The sequence below is a fragment of the Gobius niger genome (genome assembly GCF_951799975.1).
Source record: "Gobius niger genome assembly, chromosome: 8".
Lineage (NCBI taxonomy): Eukaryota > Metazoa > Chordata > Actinopteri > Gobiiformes > Gobiidae > Gobius > Gobius niger.
Genome location: NC_136859.1, coordinates 37,849,209 through 37,866,557, shown reverse-complemented (window position 1 = coordinate 37,866,557; position 17,349 = coordinate 37,849,209). Strand labels below are relative to the sequence as shown.

At 42.2% G+C, this 17,349-nt stretch overlaps 1 protein-coding gene across 1 annotated transcript in view; it reads left to right on the top strand.

Annotated features, from left to right (window-relative positions):
- The first annotated feature begins 9,636 nt into the window (after positions 1-9,636).
- Positions 9,637-17,349, top strand: part of dgkb (diacylglycerol kinase, beta) — a 152,189-nt gene continuing 144,476 nt past the window's right edge. The window contains exon 1 of the mRNA XM_079562229.1: positions 9,637-9,780. Within this exon, the coding sequence (XP_079418355.1) occupies positions 9,711-9,780 (70 nt within the window). The 5' untranslated portion in view covers positions 9,637-9,710. The remainder of the gene's footprint in view (positions 9,781-17,349) is intronic.

The following is a 17,349-nucleotide window of genomic DNA, read 5'->3' as shown; positions in this document are numbered from 1 at the left end:
TAGTTGTAATGATCTGATCACTTTAAGCTGTGAGTCACTGGCCATATTATCCCCGAGTAATAAGTAGAAAAGTCCAGGGATCCTTGTGTAATGTTTTTTCCATTTGTTTATTAATAGATATTATTGACATGTAGCATCTCGTTTGCAAGAAAAGATACTTTATTAGAGTATAATAATTAGAGTATATTAGAAGACTTTATTAATCTGACAAGAGGAACATTCACTTTTTCCACTCACAGCAGCCACTTTTAAGAAAGTCTCTTGGTATCGTTAATATCGGATATGGGCAGATACTCAAACTCCCATCACTGTCGAGGTGGTACTTGGTGTGAATACTCAGATATAATTGTGTTCATTAGGTCCAGTGGGCATCTGAGGTGAAGCTGTAGATGGATTGTAGATGCGAGGCTAATTTGTTGTTGTTTTGAACGACAGTCTGAACCCAAAGCATTGTGGGCGTTTTTTTAGCAGCAGCTGCAGATCAAAGTTGGTGCGCGGGAGGCAGGTTCCCACACACCCAACCTGGCAACAAAAGCACTGTGCCTCTGCCTCTCTGTGGGATGGCTAACGCTCATAATTATACCTTTAATACAATAACATCTGCAGCGTGCATCTTCATCGTAGGAGTTTTCACCGGACATTGAATGAAATGAGCCAAAATCAAGGCCTTAAATCTTATTAAAAGAACATTCAGTTGTGCACAAACTGGCATTGGATCAACATTTCTCGGAAAATGACACCACTTGACTCTTTCTACTTCATTAGTTTGTCAAAAACAGAAAACGATAGGGTTTAAAACACATTTGGCAGCATTTTTGGCTGAAATTAGACACAACTTTTTGCTCTAAATTTGCCCGTTGTGTCCAATCTGCATTTGAATATTGCAAATATAGATGAATATTCCCGTCATTCCTTTGTTTGATATCATTTCTACAAATAAAGATGCAATGAGCAACATTTATGTGAAAAAAGAGTCGATATTGAACATATTTGACCTTTCAGTGACCCAGCGGATGTTTGGGTGGTTAGCATAGCGCCTTTAGGCCTTTAGGGACGCTCCAGGATCAATCCTTATTTTAGGCATTCACTGCTGATTGAACCGTATCCATGATGGTTACAAACATATACAGTACATTCCAAAAACATCATCATAGTTATGGAAAGTAAAGTCGCTAAGCTAGCCACTCATACAGCCACCGGGTCACTGAAAGGTCAAAGATGCACTAATATCAACTTTTTAAGTTGCATATAGTGCACCTTAAAGGAACAGGACACCGTTTTTACATACTGACATATGTTACCTGAGCTTAGACGAGTTCATGTGTACCTGTCTGGTCTTCACATGTGCCCTCAGTCACATAAACACAGCACAGACGGCGTTAGCCTCTCAGGAGGCTAAATCCTATAGCTCCAAACCAGGTCAAGATAGAAGCTACCAAGCTCTTCCACGTTTCCCTATTTAAATATGGTTACATGAAGTGTTACATGAGCCAAGTATAATTACACAAAATGAAACAATGTGGATTTTCTAAGCGGATGTAAAGGAGAACTATATTGTAAGGCGTAATATTACCAGGAGTACTTTGACGTCATATCTTCACTTTACTGTGTGGATGTCGAACTACTCTTGGTATTATTACGCCATAGTTCCCCTTTTTATCTTCTTAGAAAATCCACATTGTTTAATTGTGTGTAATTATACTTTGTAGTGTAACACTTCACGTAACCATATTTAAATAGGGAAACGTGGAAGAGCTTGGTAGCTTCTATCTTCACCTGGTTTGGAGCTATGGAGGAGGAGAGGCTAAATGCTAACGCCGTCTGCGCTGTGTTTACGTGACTAAGGACACGCGTGAAGACCAGCATACCAACATATCTCAGTATGTAAAAACGGTGGCCTATTCCTTTAAAAAAAAAAAAAATAAGCGTTTTATATTAAATGACTTCATATAATGTCTGTATACGGGAAGTGTAACAATGCACCGTCCCATGATGCACCTCGGCGCTAAGGTGGCGGTGCAGGTTTTAGCCTATATTTTTAAATGATTAAGTTTGTGGCTCATGTCATGTTTGCGTCTGTCACCCAAACAGAGCGCATGTGTGTCAGCATCACTAACCACTAAACTGAAGTCACTCAAGACCTGCAAAGTTACAAACCTCCAAAAACAAGTCTGGCTTTGTGACGGTTTCTCCTGCTGATGACCAGGCTGCGGTGAGCGAGAGATCCAGTGTGTGAAATATTATTTTATGTATGAAAAAAAAAAAAAAACCTGCTCCAGGATTAGTGAGATGATAACAGTGAAGTTTCTCTAAAGCGTTGATATGGTTCAGTATTGGCTGTCCTGCTCCCACGCTCCTCTGTGTCGCACTAATTGGACACAAAGCTGGAGAATGTGGGACTGTTCAAAGTGGCCTAACGTTTAGATGGAAACGCTCATGCAGTGGAGAGACAGCCAAGGCCATGGATGAAGAGCAGAAACTGTTCGTACAGAGGTGTTGGAAGTGCTTTCCACTGGCCTCCGAGTCACTCCCACAGTTACACAGGAGAGAATACCCGCCTTAGGTCAGAAAGTGACTGGAAAGGGTTTGATGTAAGAGAATTTCCGCTGATTTGGAGTAGAGTATATTCAGAGTATTCTAAGATCTCAGATGGAACAAGCAGGTTTTTTCTTGCCTTCAATTATTTTCCTTCTCATTGTAAGTGTTGCATGTTATTGGAAGTGCACAAATAGCAATCAAGGATCAAGGTAATCCAAACCTTCTGAAAATCAGCATAAATAGTTTATCTGAATTAAGAAATTTTTCCTCATGGCATTTTTTCTAGTCTCGCCTCCCTCCATAAAACAGAATAATAATCTAATTTAATAAAATACTATTCATTTGAGCTTCAAACTTAAAGGAACAGGCACCGTTTTTCCATACTGTGATATGTTCTTACCTGAGCTTAGACGAGTTGATCCGTACCTATCTGGTCTTTGTGTCCGTGGAAGAGCTCAGTCGCGTCTAACTTCACTCCGTTTGGAGCCATAGGAATACATTGGGAGAGACCAAGTGCTAACGACATCTTTGGTCTTTTTGTGTGACTGAGGGCACGCACAGGTCTGCTCGTTTTGGACATGCCTGAAACAGGGAGGCGACCAGGGAGGGGGGGAAGGGAATCTTATTTGTAGAGCGCTTTTCATATGACACAAGTCACACCCAAAGCGCTTCACACATGAAAGGGAGGGGGGGTCACTCACTCCATGCTGATGGTGGTAAGATACATTAGTAGCCACAGTTTCAAACAGAAGCGAGGCTGCTCACATCCGCACCAACGGTCCCTCCGACCACCACCACCCACTCACACATAGGCATTGGGTGAAGTGTCTTGACTCCGAGCTCCTCCCGGGTAACAGAGCTCCTCACCCGATCCCGAAGGGTGCCCCCAGCCACCCTGTGAAGAAAACGTTTTCATGTGTCCGCGATCTTGTCCTTACGGCCATTACCCAGATCTCTGTAACGACTTTTGGTCCATATCGCCCAGCCCTACTTATATACAATTAATAGAAAAACGTAAACGTAGATCGATCAGTAAATCGAGAGCTTTGCCCCCGACTCAGCTCCGATACAGCAACACCGCCGCAACGATCCGTCAAGCCATCTCACGCTCCATCTTTCACTGAGAACAAGACCCAGAGATACTTGAACTCCTCCACTTGAGGCGAGGACTCTCCACCGACCTGAAGAGGGGAAGCACCTTTTTTCCAGTGGAGAACCATGGCCTCGGATTTGGAGGTGCTGATGCTCATCCCGGCCGCAAACCGACCCCGAGCAGCTGAAGGTCCTGATTGGATGAAGCCAACAGATATCCAGAGGTTCTCCAAATTCTGTCCATAAAAGTGATGAATAAAACCATATATCTGCCAGGGATATATTTTAAAACAAGTTTGATAAATTAGGCAATGGAAAAATGTCACTATCTCCAAAGAAGTGCATATGCCAGTGTTGGTACTTACATGTTCTGATGTTATTTACTTAGTATTCTACGCACTGCCTCCTCCACTCATGTTCCCATCTGCCTCAGTGACACATCACCGTACGAGCGTTGGCCCGTGTGTGACAGGCGTGGACAGACCGCCGCTCTTCCCACAGACGAGAGCCGCTAATGACCGCGGCCGCGTGGTTACGGCGAGCGTGGAGCTGTCGATCAAACCGACACCAGCTTTTATCAGAAGCACTTATCGCCACAGCTGCTTTCCCGCCCACCGTAACGCCAGAGCGCAGATATGACAGCGCGGCCAAGAGCACTTCTTCATCTTCACTAATAGGGGACGCATTGTTAGATTTGATTTCCACATGGACGTGTGCTTTCTCAACTTTTGCTGAATACGTGTAATGAAGTATTTTGGTTGCCATGTACGCTAATGTCATTTTGTGAAGATCATTATTATTAAGCGAGTTTTATACTTCAGTGTATGTTGAATAATTAGGGTCAAGGTCAAGGTGCTGTACTTGTCATTATGCCGCAACTATACAAAGGATAGGATTAACTTATTGTGCATGTTTAAAGTGCATGTGACACATTTTTTGCTGAAACATAGTTAACTCAATTGAAGTTTTTACCCAGCTTTCTTGAGTCTGACAATTTTTGTGATGTTTATAGTTTCACTTCCTTATTGGACAGAAAGTGATGTAAATAGAGGCAGACAATGTTAAACTGTTGCCGTGCCGAACATGTTATGTCAATGGGAAACGAGTGAAACTGCTGGAACTTTACCTCTATCTATGTCACTTCCTGTCTGTGCTTTACAAATTCAAATATATTTTTTTTTCTGCCCGACATTTCTTCATTAAATTACTGCTTCACTGAAATAAAATGTGATTTATCACTTTCAACAGATTGTTATCCTTCTAAATAAGTCATTTTGAAATGCATTAAACCCTGTCGTATGCACTTTAAGCATTTTCAACTTAAAGAGACTAACTATATATATATAATATATAATGATGCATATTATAAAAAAATACAATAATACAAAAAGACTGCATTGGACGGTATAAGATCGGTATTGACCAGACGAAGTTTCAAAAAAGCGTTTCGGTACATCCCTACTCACTACTGCCCCCTCAGGTCATACGTGTAACAGCTTCTATATTAAGCTCATGCATGACGGCACTTCAGACCCGAAGTAACAGCTTTGTGAGTGACAGTGCAGGATTTTAGAGGCAGTTGTGGTGAACAGGTCTGAGCTCATTCTACACATTAGGACATGGAGGAACATAAAGGGGGAGGAAAATACTTAGTTTAACTTAACTTAGCATTATTAAACTATAGTCCCTTTAAGTACTTTCACGTAAGTAAAAAATTGACTGATCTAACTTTTAATGCTTTTGGTTCAGTGTTGTTTTTGGCAGCCGTTTTAGTTTCAGTCTTGAGTCTTTTGGACGAAAATGCTTTTAGTTTTTGTCACGTTTTCGTCAGTTTCATCATAAAAAGTAATAATTGATTTCGGTAAGTATTGGAAATTGGAATCAATCATAATATTCTGTTGGCTTTATACAGCTTTTGACAAACAGATGACAGCACAATAGGCACTGGCATAAGTGTCATTGTGAACAGGACTTAATGCTTTCTGTGTTCATATGCTACGGCAGTGGTTCTCAAATAGCGGGGCGGTTACTACCATACGAAAGGGGAATAAAGAAAGCGATCCTTGTTAGGGCTGTCACGGTATGAACATTTTAGCTCACAGTTATTGTGACCAAAATGATCACGGTTTTCGGTATAATCGCGGTATTCTTTTTTAAATGTGTGTTAATATGTTCAGAAAGCATTGATAGTCCTACACAAACTGAAATCGTTTCAAAAAAGTTTAACAGTGCTTAATACATTAAAAAAAATACAGACAAAGCCTTTTCACATCAAAGTAAAGGAACTATAACGATGTGTTGTTGATGTTTCGAGGGTATTACATGGACTATTTATAGCGCCAGAAACGAAGATAAACCGTCTATATCAGGAACATTGTTGTTGTCCTTCCAGTGAGCTTTCACTTTGCAGATTTGGGAAAATACCATCATTATTAAATTCATAAAACTGCGGCGAGAGTCAATCTATTGCAATCTGCCACCGGGAGCCCCGTAACGCATTGTGCCATCGTGCGGAGGTATCCGGACATGGCTTATGCTGGCGGTGGCGCTGCAGCCGCACTATGGGGCGAGTCGTTACATTCTCCTCAACCCAAAGTCCCACATCAGCATTTCAGCTAAAGTTAGCGTTAGCTTCCTGCTATAGAGCTGTGGGAGACGGTCACGCAGGAGAGTCAGAGGTTCGAAGTATTGCTGCTTTAGAGACACTTTTTCCTGCACGTTCCGCAAACTGAACTCTGAGGCTGACAGATCCTGCGCTGTCGTGTCGGACATGATTCCAGCTTCGAGAAAGTTTTGTTTGGGCAAACAACAGAGTGCGCATGCGAGGAAACTGCAGCAGATGAGACGGTGGCTGGTGAGGCTCACCGTGCCGACACCGCGGGTGCGGTTATTCACCGAGATAATAATAAAAACACAAAACAAGACGGTCATTTTCTCGTCAAAATTTTTACCGGGGTTTACCGCTACACCGGTTACCGTGACATCCCTAATCCTTGTACAACAACAGAAACCACGTCTCAACAGAAGGGGTGGACTGGGCCGTCCACAGCCATTAACAGTTTGGCTGTTCTGGTTCCCTCCTCCTGGGAGGAGCATGGGTGTAGACCGCTCCAGTTTGGTCAACAAGTGTCTTTTATGACCTAAAGAGCTAAGAAGAAGCTTCTGTGACTAGAAGCGAAACGTTCTCAACTTTACATAACCCAAACCTAAACCAGTTGATGATTTAACCTTTTCTACGATAGTGTTTGAAAGCTTGGTGAATTTGAAAAGCCAATAGGAACCAAGACCGGTTTAAAAAGAAGAGTCTAAATTATTACAAAAATTCTGCTAAATCGTGTGTTGGATCTTGGCCAGGATTCACAAAAGATCCAGCAGAGGCTCGTTTTTTGCCTCCTCTCGATGGTGCTGTGATCATGGCAACCACCAAATGCAAGGTCGACTGACTCTCCATTCTCCGCTCCCAACGCTCAGAATGCTGTTATTTAACCAGAACTTGCACCACAACATAGTGAGACGAGGTTTAAGAGGAATGTAGCAAAACCATGTCAAAACGTGTTGCAATCACATATTTGATCCTCATAATGGTTAACAGCTGTATTGGAGAAGAAGCGTAAGAATAGAGTGAAATCATTAATCTTTTACTCAATACTTGGTGGAATTATTAATGTAGCCACAGCTGCCCTGAGGTAGACGGGCAGCCACTCTGTGCCATCTGCCAGTGTTTATATTGACAACATATTTTACTTAAGTTTGAGTCGTAGTCTTTGGATGGAGATGTTTTGTTAAGGTCAAATGCTTACTTTTATTTTTTTTCGAGTTTTAGTGGACAAAAATGTCATGTATTTGCTTAAATCTAAAATGAATTTAGTCCATTTCAGGCTACATTTGTGTCATCTTATTCAACTATTCAATCAAATTGAGCACTGTTTTATTCACCTTATTCCGGAAGTTTGCGTGGGCACTGCCCTGAATTGTGCCCGCCCATTTTCTCCTATCGGTTATCACAGGACTGGAGAAGTCCACATAAACTCAGACACGAAAACAAAGCCGTTTTCTGGCCGCACTGAAAAACGCTGCAGTGTCGACCTGTTGGTGCAAATCAACATGGGACATTTTACACAAATCAATCGACTAAACATCAGATTTAAAGGTCCTATATCCTGCAAAATCGACTTTTTAGAGCTTTTAGTCATGTTGTTATGCTATTTCCTTATCAAAAACACCCCCAGAGTGGTTTGTGGCTTAATTCACGCAGCTCTCAGTAATCCTCCTGAATCCTGCTCTCTGAGGCTCCGCCCTCTCCTGGTGAACGTGTTCAGTTGTGTCGTCACAGCGGAACGCAAGTGCTCGACGTCTGTAATGTAATGTCTTAATTCTATGCTTACTTTTAATTTGTAAAACAGCTTTTTCATTATTTCTGTCGTAAGAGAGAAACAAAGAGAAAAAAAAAAGGAAAAAATAAATGAAAAAAAAGGATGTGCCTGAGGTGCTTCCAGGTCAGCTGAGGCCAAAACAAACACCCCTGAGCGTCTGAACAGATCAGTCATGTTTGTGCTGCAGCTGAAGATGGAGCTCGTTATAACTGGACACACCTGTTCTTTATTCTTCCCTAATGATAATGTCACGGACGGAGAAAAAGAAGCGCGTTTGGCTACGAGGACTTTATTCAACCTTTTTCAAGAAGAGGCCACTTGAAGTTGTTTTTTTCTCCTGGATTCAGCGACTATCAGCAAAATATTGTTTTTCTGTGACTGTCTCTGATGGATGTTTGGTGAACCTTCACCAGAATCAAAGTGGATTAACTTTTATAACCAACGCAAGTCCCATAATGTAAACAGCGATGGACCAGAGTGGTGAGTCAGTCCAAACGCGGGTTAGCTTGTGTGTTGTGTGTGCATATTAGCATGTGTGTTAGCCATTTATGAAGCTGTGTTGCAGATGTCAACTCCGTATAACTGCATTGTGAAGTAACTTCACTTATTGTTGTTTATTTATTTTACGGTAAAGTATGTGCGGAGAGAGGGGGCGGAGTTAACTGAATCGAAGCGTTCTGTCTTCCGGGTTTGAAAAATACCTCCAGAAAACACTTATATTTATCACAAAAATAAGTGCTCAATAATGGTAGAGGTACAATCATTCATATAAATGCCTATACTTAACTTTGGAATGGCTAAAATAGCAGGATATAGATTCTTTAAGCGGAATATATTTTCCTCGTTCTCCGTTTTAACGGGCTCGGCACTTCCGTTGTCCAGACACTTCCGGTCGAGTGCAAAGCCCGTTCATTTAAACAGAGAGCGAGGGAAAATGTTTACCGCTAAAATCTGATGTTTAGTAGATTAATTTGTGTAGGAGAAAATGGGCGGGCACAATTCATGGCAGCGCCCACGCAAACTTCTGGAATAAGGTGACTAGCGGCTAGCATTTGCCTGCTCAGTGTATTTTCCCTATAGTCGTTAGCATTAGCCTGCTCAGTGTGTTTTTCCTGTAGCCGTTAGCATTAGCCTGCTCAGTGTGTTTTTCCTGTAGCTGTTAGCATTAGCCTGCTCAGTGTGTTTTTCCTATAGCTGTTAGCATTAGCCTGCTCAGTGTGTTTTTCCTATAGCTGTTAGCATTAGCCTGCTCAGTGTGTTTTTCCTATAGCTGTTAGCATTAGCCTGCTCAGTGTGTTTTTCCTATAGCCGTTAGCATTAGCCTGCTCAGTGTTTTTTCCCTGTAGCTGTTAGCATTAGCCTGCTCAGTGTGTTTTTCCTATAGCCGCTAGCATTAGCCTGCTCAGTGTATTTTTCCTGTAGCCGTTAGCATTAGCCTGCTCAGTGTGTTTGCCCTATAGCCATGAGAGAGTTTAAATTAAAGTTCCTACTGTCTGTCACTGCTGAGAAAGGATCTGCAGCAAAAAGGAAACGGAAATTGTGACACTTACAATCAAATATTTGAAAAGGAAAAAGAGAAAATGTTGATTTGAAGCGTCTGATGATGTAAACCTGGTCTTCTCCTGTGTTTCAGAGTGAAGTCCATCACCGAGGCACTGGTGCGATGCTCCCACCCCCTGCACAGGCTGCACAGACAGAGGCAGAGACATGAGCTCCCAGGACAAGTGGGTCACGCTGACCCCCGCGGAGTTCGCCCTTCTGCAGGAGTACACGCACTGTAAGTACACAAGAATACTGCAGGAGTACACGCACTGTAAGTACACAAGAATACTGCAGGAGTACACGCACTGTAAGTACACAAGAATACTGCAGGAGTACACGCACTGTAAGTACACAAGAATACTGCAGGAGTACACGCACTGTAAGTACACAAGAATACTGCAGGAGTACACGCACTGTAAGTACACAAGAATACTGCAGGAGTACACGCACTGTAAGTACACAAGAATACTGCAGGAGTACACGCACTGTAAGTACACAAGAATACTGCAGGAGTACACGCACTGTAAGTACACAAGAATACTGCAGGAGTACACGCACTGTAAGTACACAAGAATACTGCAGGAGTACACGCACTGTAAGTACACAAGAATACTGCAGGAGTACACGCACTGTAAGTACACAAGAATACTGCAGGAGTACACGCACTGTAAGTACACAAGAATACTGCAGGAGTACACGCACTGTAAGTACACAAGAATACTGCAGGAGTACACGCACTGTAAGTACACAAGAATACTGCAGGAGTACACGCACTGTAAGTACACAAGAATACTGCAGGAGTACACGCACTGTAAGTACACAAGAATACTGCAGGAGTACACGCACTGTAAGTACACAAGAATACTGCAGGAGTACACGCACTGTAAGTACACAAGAATACTGCAGGAGTACACGCACTGCAAGTACACAAGAATACTGCAGGAGTACACGCACTGTAAGTACACAAGAATACTGCAGGAGTACACGCACTGTAAGTACACAAGAATACTGCAGGAGTACACGCACTGTAAGTACACAAGAATACTGCAGGAGTACACGCACTGTAAGTACACAAGAATACTGCAGGAGTACACGCACTGTAAGTACACAAGAATACTGCAGGAGTACACGCACTGTAAGTACACAAGAATACTGCAGGAGTACACGCACTGTAAGTACACAAGAATACTGCAGGAGTACACGCACTGTAAGTACACAAGAATACTGCAGGAGTACACGCACTGTAAGTACACAAGAATACTGCAGGAGTACACGCACTGTAAGTACACAAGAATACTGCAGGAGTACACGCACTGTAAGTACACAAGAATACTGCAGGAGTACACGCACTGTAAGTACACAAGAATACTGCAGGAGTACACGCACTGTAAGTACACAAGAATACTGCAGGAGTACACGCACTGTAAGTACACAAGAGTACTGCAGGAGTACACGCACTGTAAGTACACAAGAATACTGCAGGAGTACACGCACTGTAAGTACACAAGAATACTGCAGGAGTACACGCACTGGAAGTACACAAGAATACTGCAGGAGTACACGCACTGTAAGTACACAAGAATACTGCAGGAGTACACGCACTGTAAGTACACAAGAATACTGCAGGAGTACACACTGGAAGTACACAAGAATACTGCAGGAGTACACACTGGAAGTACAGTGGCGTGTGGTGGTCTTTCAAACAGAGGAAGCTCAAGATATTTTCTATTCTGTATCATGGACCTACATACCTGCACCAACATGCTGCATTTTACACACTTCACAAACAGGATGTATTCAGACATTATTAAAAATGTAGGGGCTGAACCTCCCAACCGTGGCACAAAGTGAAGCCTCACTTTCTCCAAATTCCAGTGTTATATATTATATGTGTCCTAATTTGGGGGTTGGGGGCATCCTCTAGGAAATGTGGATGTATGACAGTATTTCCAGCCTTTTTAGGGCACAACACATGTTTGACTCTTGATTTGTGGAATATTATTTAAACTTAAAATCATCAGGGGAACCATGATGGGGTTGTAGTTGCCTCTTCCTACATCAGCAATTAAACCAAGTCCTAACAGTGACAACAATGCTAACGGGGATTGACCTGAAACAATACAAAGAGCTGTTTGTGCCATTATGCAGCTGTTTGGGGCTAATAGCTCTCCAAAAAGTCTCTTATCCACAGAAGTATATTCTCTTGAAAGCTTCCGTAAAACATGTTGTCCATGACAGAAATGAAGTCCATCCCAAGCACTTAAATCAAAGTACTTAAAGAGGGGGTATTGTGCTTTTGTCAGTCCCACAGCACCAGTCTATATCTCACTACAATGATGACAAACCTTCTGCTGGTCTGTAAATGCAGTAAATTAGAATAACTGCCTTGTATAAAATGTCTCTCTCAAAATGGCTGTAGTGAATGTCTTGAAATAGGCCTCTGTCTCTTTAAGAACCTCTGAGCCTTTAGACACGCCCCCTCCACACGCTGTCTGTGGCATCAGTGGGGAGGGGGTTCTGCTGAGGAGCAGTGGTTGGTTACTCGGCTGGTGACGAAAGCTCGGAGGCGTCTCCAGGAGGTGGGGGCGTTCCTAGGAGGACTCAGGCAAACCTATCCCTAAAATGGCCGCCATCAGAGTTTTTACAGATTACTCAGAAATACGTGAATGTGCCAAGGCAACACTTCAGCCATGTTTTTAATGAGGGAATGACATAATAACATGATGGAAAGCTTAAAAAAGTCCATTTTGCAGAATACCCCCCTTTAAATCAGAGTACTCGTACTCGTATCGGTTTTAGAAAAGGTGGTATCGGTGCATCCCTACTACTATACCTAACGATACCTGCTTTTTGGTATTGGTGCCTTAACGGTACTTTTTCCGATACCTATGTTATTTTAATTGAATTAAAATAATGTGTATAAAAAGTATCGTTCAGGAGGAAGTCCAAACACTGCACAACAGAAAGTACACAGGCCGCAGCAGCGTCACCTGTAACTTCATTTTTTGAGCAGAATTCCCACTTAAGCTGCGATAAAAAGAGAGAAAGGACATTATTACCTCCTGAGCTTAATTTACTCATGTACATTTCCAAAAGTAAAGTAGGCGACACTTTTAAGAGCAGTTCTATCAGAATTGAGCTGATGCCATTTAATTTTTATCGCACTGTCCATCATAGACAGAACAGCTCATGTCCAAAAGCTCCTCAGTGCCTGAGCTTTATTCATTCATGTATTTTTATTTAACAATAGTATTGAGATGTTACTTAAATGGTCTTTTCTCCTTTACTTCAGCTCCTGTAGATTTTCTCGTGTGTTTATAGTAATTTATCCAGTAGCTACAGCGTTTTCATTGTTCTGCTGCAGCTCATTTTCGCTCAATATACACATGCTGTATGTCTTTAATTTGGATTTTCTAAGGACTTTTTAGTCGCTGGGTTAGTTTTTCAGATGAATAAACCTCTGGGCATAAAACAGCGTAAGAATGGCCAAGACTGTTAGCCGCGAGTTAGCAACAGCAGCCTCCACGCTTCAGCACTAACAATATTTAGCTCTGGTTAAATCCAGCACAGACTCTGGTTTAGGGAGTGTATCTGTAATAAAGTCAGCTCTATGTGGAATATTGGATTTACACTAAACAATTCTACAGTTTGTTGCTATTTTCTCTCCTCAGCGGAGAGCTGCGCCTCATAGGTCCTCTGTGGTATCAGTTTCTGGTATTGGGACCTCATGAATGAGTACGAGTATGAGTAACGGTACGGCCCTACTGTCTAGTGGACTTTTTTTGGGAAGTTCAGCTTCTCCTGTGAATGAGGAGCCGCCATGCTGCAGGAGCACGCAATAACAAGTCTTTTCATCAGTCTATGGTCCAATCCTTTCATTGTTATGCTCTGAATTTCATTTTACATTCAAGTCTTTGTAAACTAAGCAAACTGAAGTTCATTGAAACTGGGATAGTTCTTGCTGAGCAACAATGAGAAACTTTGTTGTTGGAATGTGTGCTCTGGGCACAGAGAGCAGGAGCATAACTTATACAATAATAACACAATCATGCAAATTAGTACTTATTAATGAACACACTCGAGACTCATGCATGTCTTCTGTCTTATCTCATTCATCCTGGCCTATTGTACATGTTTTTAGTGGTAGGGATTACCCTGCAAGTGCTGCTGATTATTTATAAAGTGATTGGCTAGAGCTCCATTTTGTAGAACCTCATCCGCTTTTCGAACACACTGAAACTGTCAAACATCTGTGCCAGTATGAGAAGGTGCTTCAGCTTATTGCTTTAAAGGGATGTTTCAGGATGTTTGACATATGGCCTCATTTCCTCGTTATCCAGAGTGTTGCTGATTTCTGGAGATTTTTTTTTGTAATTCATGCAGTTCTTATGTTTGAAGAGTTTCGTGGCGCTAGGCTAATGCAAGGCTAGTGCATTTCTATGGTATCAGCTAGCCTGCATTAAAAACAGTGTGACCCGCTCCACCAGACTAACCATATACATGTCTGTGTCCATAGAGTCATGTTTGGAATATAACTGACCTGCATCTCATGAATGATCACATTTTGAGGGACTATTTTCTAGCAGATCACTCCGCCGCTGCGTAGCTTATACAACCACGAAGCTGATGCTGCTCAAATATAAGTTATTTTTAATGCAAAATGGTTAAAATGATTCTATGGACACAGACATGTATATGGTTAGTCTGGTGTTATCAGTGATTTGCCTCAGGTGCTCTGTGGAGCGGGTCACACTGTTTTTAATGCAGGCTAGCTGATATTGTAGAAATGCACTAGCCTTGCACTAGCCTAGCACCACGAAACTCTTCAAACATAAGAACTGCATGAATTACAAAAAAAAATATCTCCAGAAATCAGCAACACTGGATAACTAGGAAATGAGGCCCTATGTCAAACATCCTGAAATATCCCTTTAAAGTCGTACAGTTGTTTTTTGCCACTCGCTGCTCTGTGGGGGAGAGGTGAGCTGGACTGGAGAGAGCTTCCAGGAGAAAGGTGTGGCAGTGGCCGTGGAAAATCTAAAGAGTGAATGGGCCAAAAGCAGAGAGAGCTACATTATAACATGACAGAAAGCTTTCCAAAGTTGATTTCCGCTTTATCCCTCATGGACATGTGTAAAAAGTGCATGGTCTGACCTTATAATCGGACTTGAATGAACAGATGTAACCGCAGTCACAACATTTGTCAGAACAAATGCAATTACACGTTCCCGAAGCGGCTCAGGCCCTTTTCTCTCTCATCTGTAAACTTTTCAGCCAACCCCCTGCGCTCACTCCCGCGTGTATCCCCGCGGAGCCCGTTGTTCGTGTTTTGGCGCTCGTGTCGGTGCCCTGAATGATTCATCGGCTGCTCCACATAATGGCTACTTAGCTCACCAGAGCGCGCTCCCAACGCCTGTAGTTTATGTCAGGACAGTATTCGTCTCTGCAGAATGAGAGCGGGATGATAAGCGGGAGCGCACCTGGCGGGGCATCAGCCGAGGCCCCCACACGTCACGCTACAATCAGAGCTCCAGTTCCACTTTACACATATCCTAAAGCCTCTTGGAAAAAAAGCATCAATATAGCGACACAAACAAGATGTAAATGAGGATGAAAAGCACCCAAAAAAAGCATCTAAAGAGCGACAAAAAAGTGATGAAAAAGGAACAAAAGCAGGCAACAAAAACACAACCAAAGGTGACCAAAAAAGGGTCGACAGTGCGGTGACAACACAAGGAAACATCTTCATCCGTTTTGTGGGTCTTAGCTTTCAAATGAGGCATTACACTATCAGATGTAAGTTCCAGTCAAGAAGCTTTTAGAATTGGGTAGTAATAACCTGGAGGACATGCTTGGCTAAAGTGGCGGTTAAGAGATTAAAAAAGATAAAATGCCAGCTGACGGTTGTTTTTTAAAGGAACAGGCCACCGTTTTTACATACTGAGAAATGTTCTTACCTGAGCTTAGACGAGTTCATGTGTACCTGTCTGGTCTTCACGCGTGCCCTCAGTCACGTAAACACAGCACAGACGGCGTTAGCATTTAGCCTCTCCTCCGTAATAATACCAGGAGTATTTCAACATCCGCACAGTAAAGTGAAGAGATTACTGCGCGGATGTCGAACTACTCCTGGTATTATTACGGACTAAAATGACTGTTCAAGCGGTCCTAGCAGGGGGCTTTATACATGGAGTACAAGGGGAGGATGCACGAGGAACAACACACAGGTGTTTCTTCCACTCATTTGCTATTTCATTCAGGACGTCTGTGGCAGAGGTCTTTAATATACAACACATTTCAGTCAGGGCCATGAATGTGTTTGAATGAACAAAAGGCTGAAGTGTGAGGAACCGCAGTGAGTCACAATGTTGTCTCCAGCTCGTCTGGAAGTCTGACCTGGTCTACTGTTACTTAATCAAGTGGATCTAATCATAAAGAAAATACTTTTTAACTTAGAATATTTCCATTACAGTATGTGTGCAGGGCCGTAGCCAGGATGTTAATAAGAGTGAGGTCCAGATATATTTCTTAGCTGGGGGTGTGGGCGAAATTTTGGATGGAACAGATTTAGTGCAATCTGGTGTGTTTTCGATCAGATCAAAAATGAGTAAAAATCTCATTTAAAGGGACTATAAGGAGTTTAAAAATGTTCAAATTAAGTATTTTCCTCCCCCTACATGTTCCAGCAATGTCTTAATGTGTAGAATGAGCTCAGACCTGTTCACCACAACTGCCTCTAAAATCCTGTACGGTCACTCAAAAATGTGTCACTTCGGCCCGAATTGCCGTCATCCACGAGCTTAATATAGAAGGTGTAGTTACACATGTGGCCTGAGGTGGCAGTAGTGAGTATAAAATGGCGAACCTGCTTCCAGCCCCTTTAAAGTTAAATGATATCTGTAATCTAATTTAAGTACACTGAGATGTTTTTTTCTTCTTCATTTTAGCACAATATAATTGTTCCAGTGGCAGATTTTTCTTTTTACTCACAACAAATCAATCACAAATGTAATTTCAGGAATATTGTGCTTATTTCTAAATGACTTTTTGGATTTTATTATATTTTTTTCTTTATTTACTGTCACAATGTGTTTCCTTGTGGGTTCCCCCTAGTTCCTGGTTCCATCTGGATATTAAACTGTGATATGAGAACTGAATGGCTTTTAGAAGCAGATCGGGCTGAAACTATCATTCCTGCCCCACTCCCAGAAAGTTTAGTAATTTCCTTTTTCTTCATTCATTTTCCAAAAGATAGGTATAGGTCCGTTAATGTTAGAGAAAAATGGCTTCCTTTTTGAACACGGAAGTGATTAACCTCTTACCACCCGCCTCAACCAGTGCATTTTGTCCAGTTCAGCTTTACCCAAATCTAAAAGCTTGTTGACTGGAGCTCACAGCCTATAGCCTTCATTTGAAAGCTAAGACCTTGAAGAAGTGATGTTGGCGGATCTCTTTTCTTGCGTTGTTGCCGTGTTGTTGTCACTTTTTTCATTTTTGCCACATATTTGTTGCTCTTTTGTTGCTTTTTACTGTGTTTTTGTCACACTTTTGCCGCCTCTTTGTCACTTTGCTGTTTCATTCTGAAATCCCTGAACACCTCGTGCTTTGAAAGGTCTCTGACTGGAGCTGTGAAGTACAGATGCAGAGGACTTGGCCTCTCTTCTAATTTGCCGTTGAGCGTGCCAAGCTGGACATTAATGATTCATGTGCACGGACAGAAACTTTTGTACGGTGCTTTCGCTATTGTTCCCGACTTTAATGGGTCTGCGCCTGGTGACACTGTTCCAGACTTCAGAAGCATCTG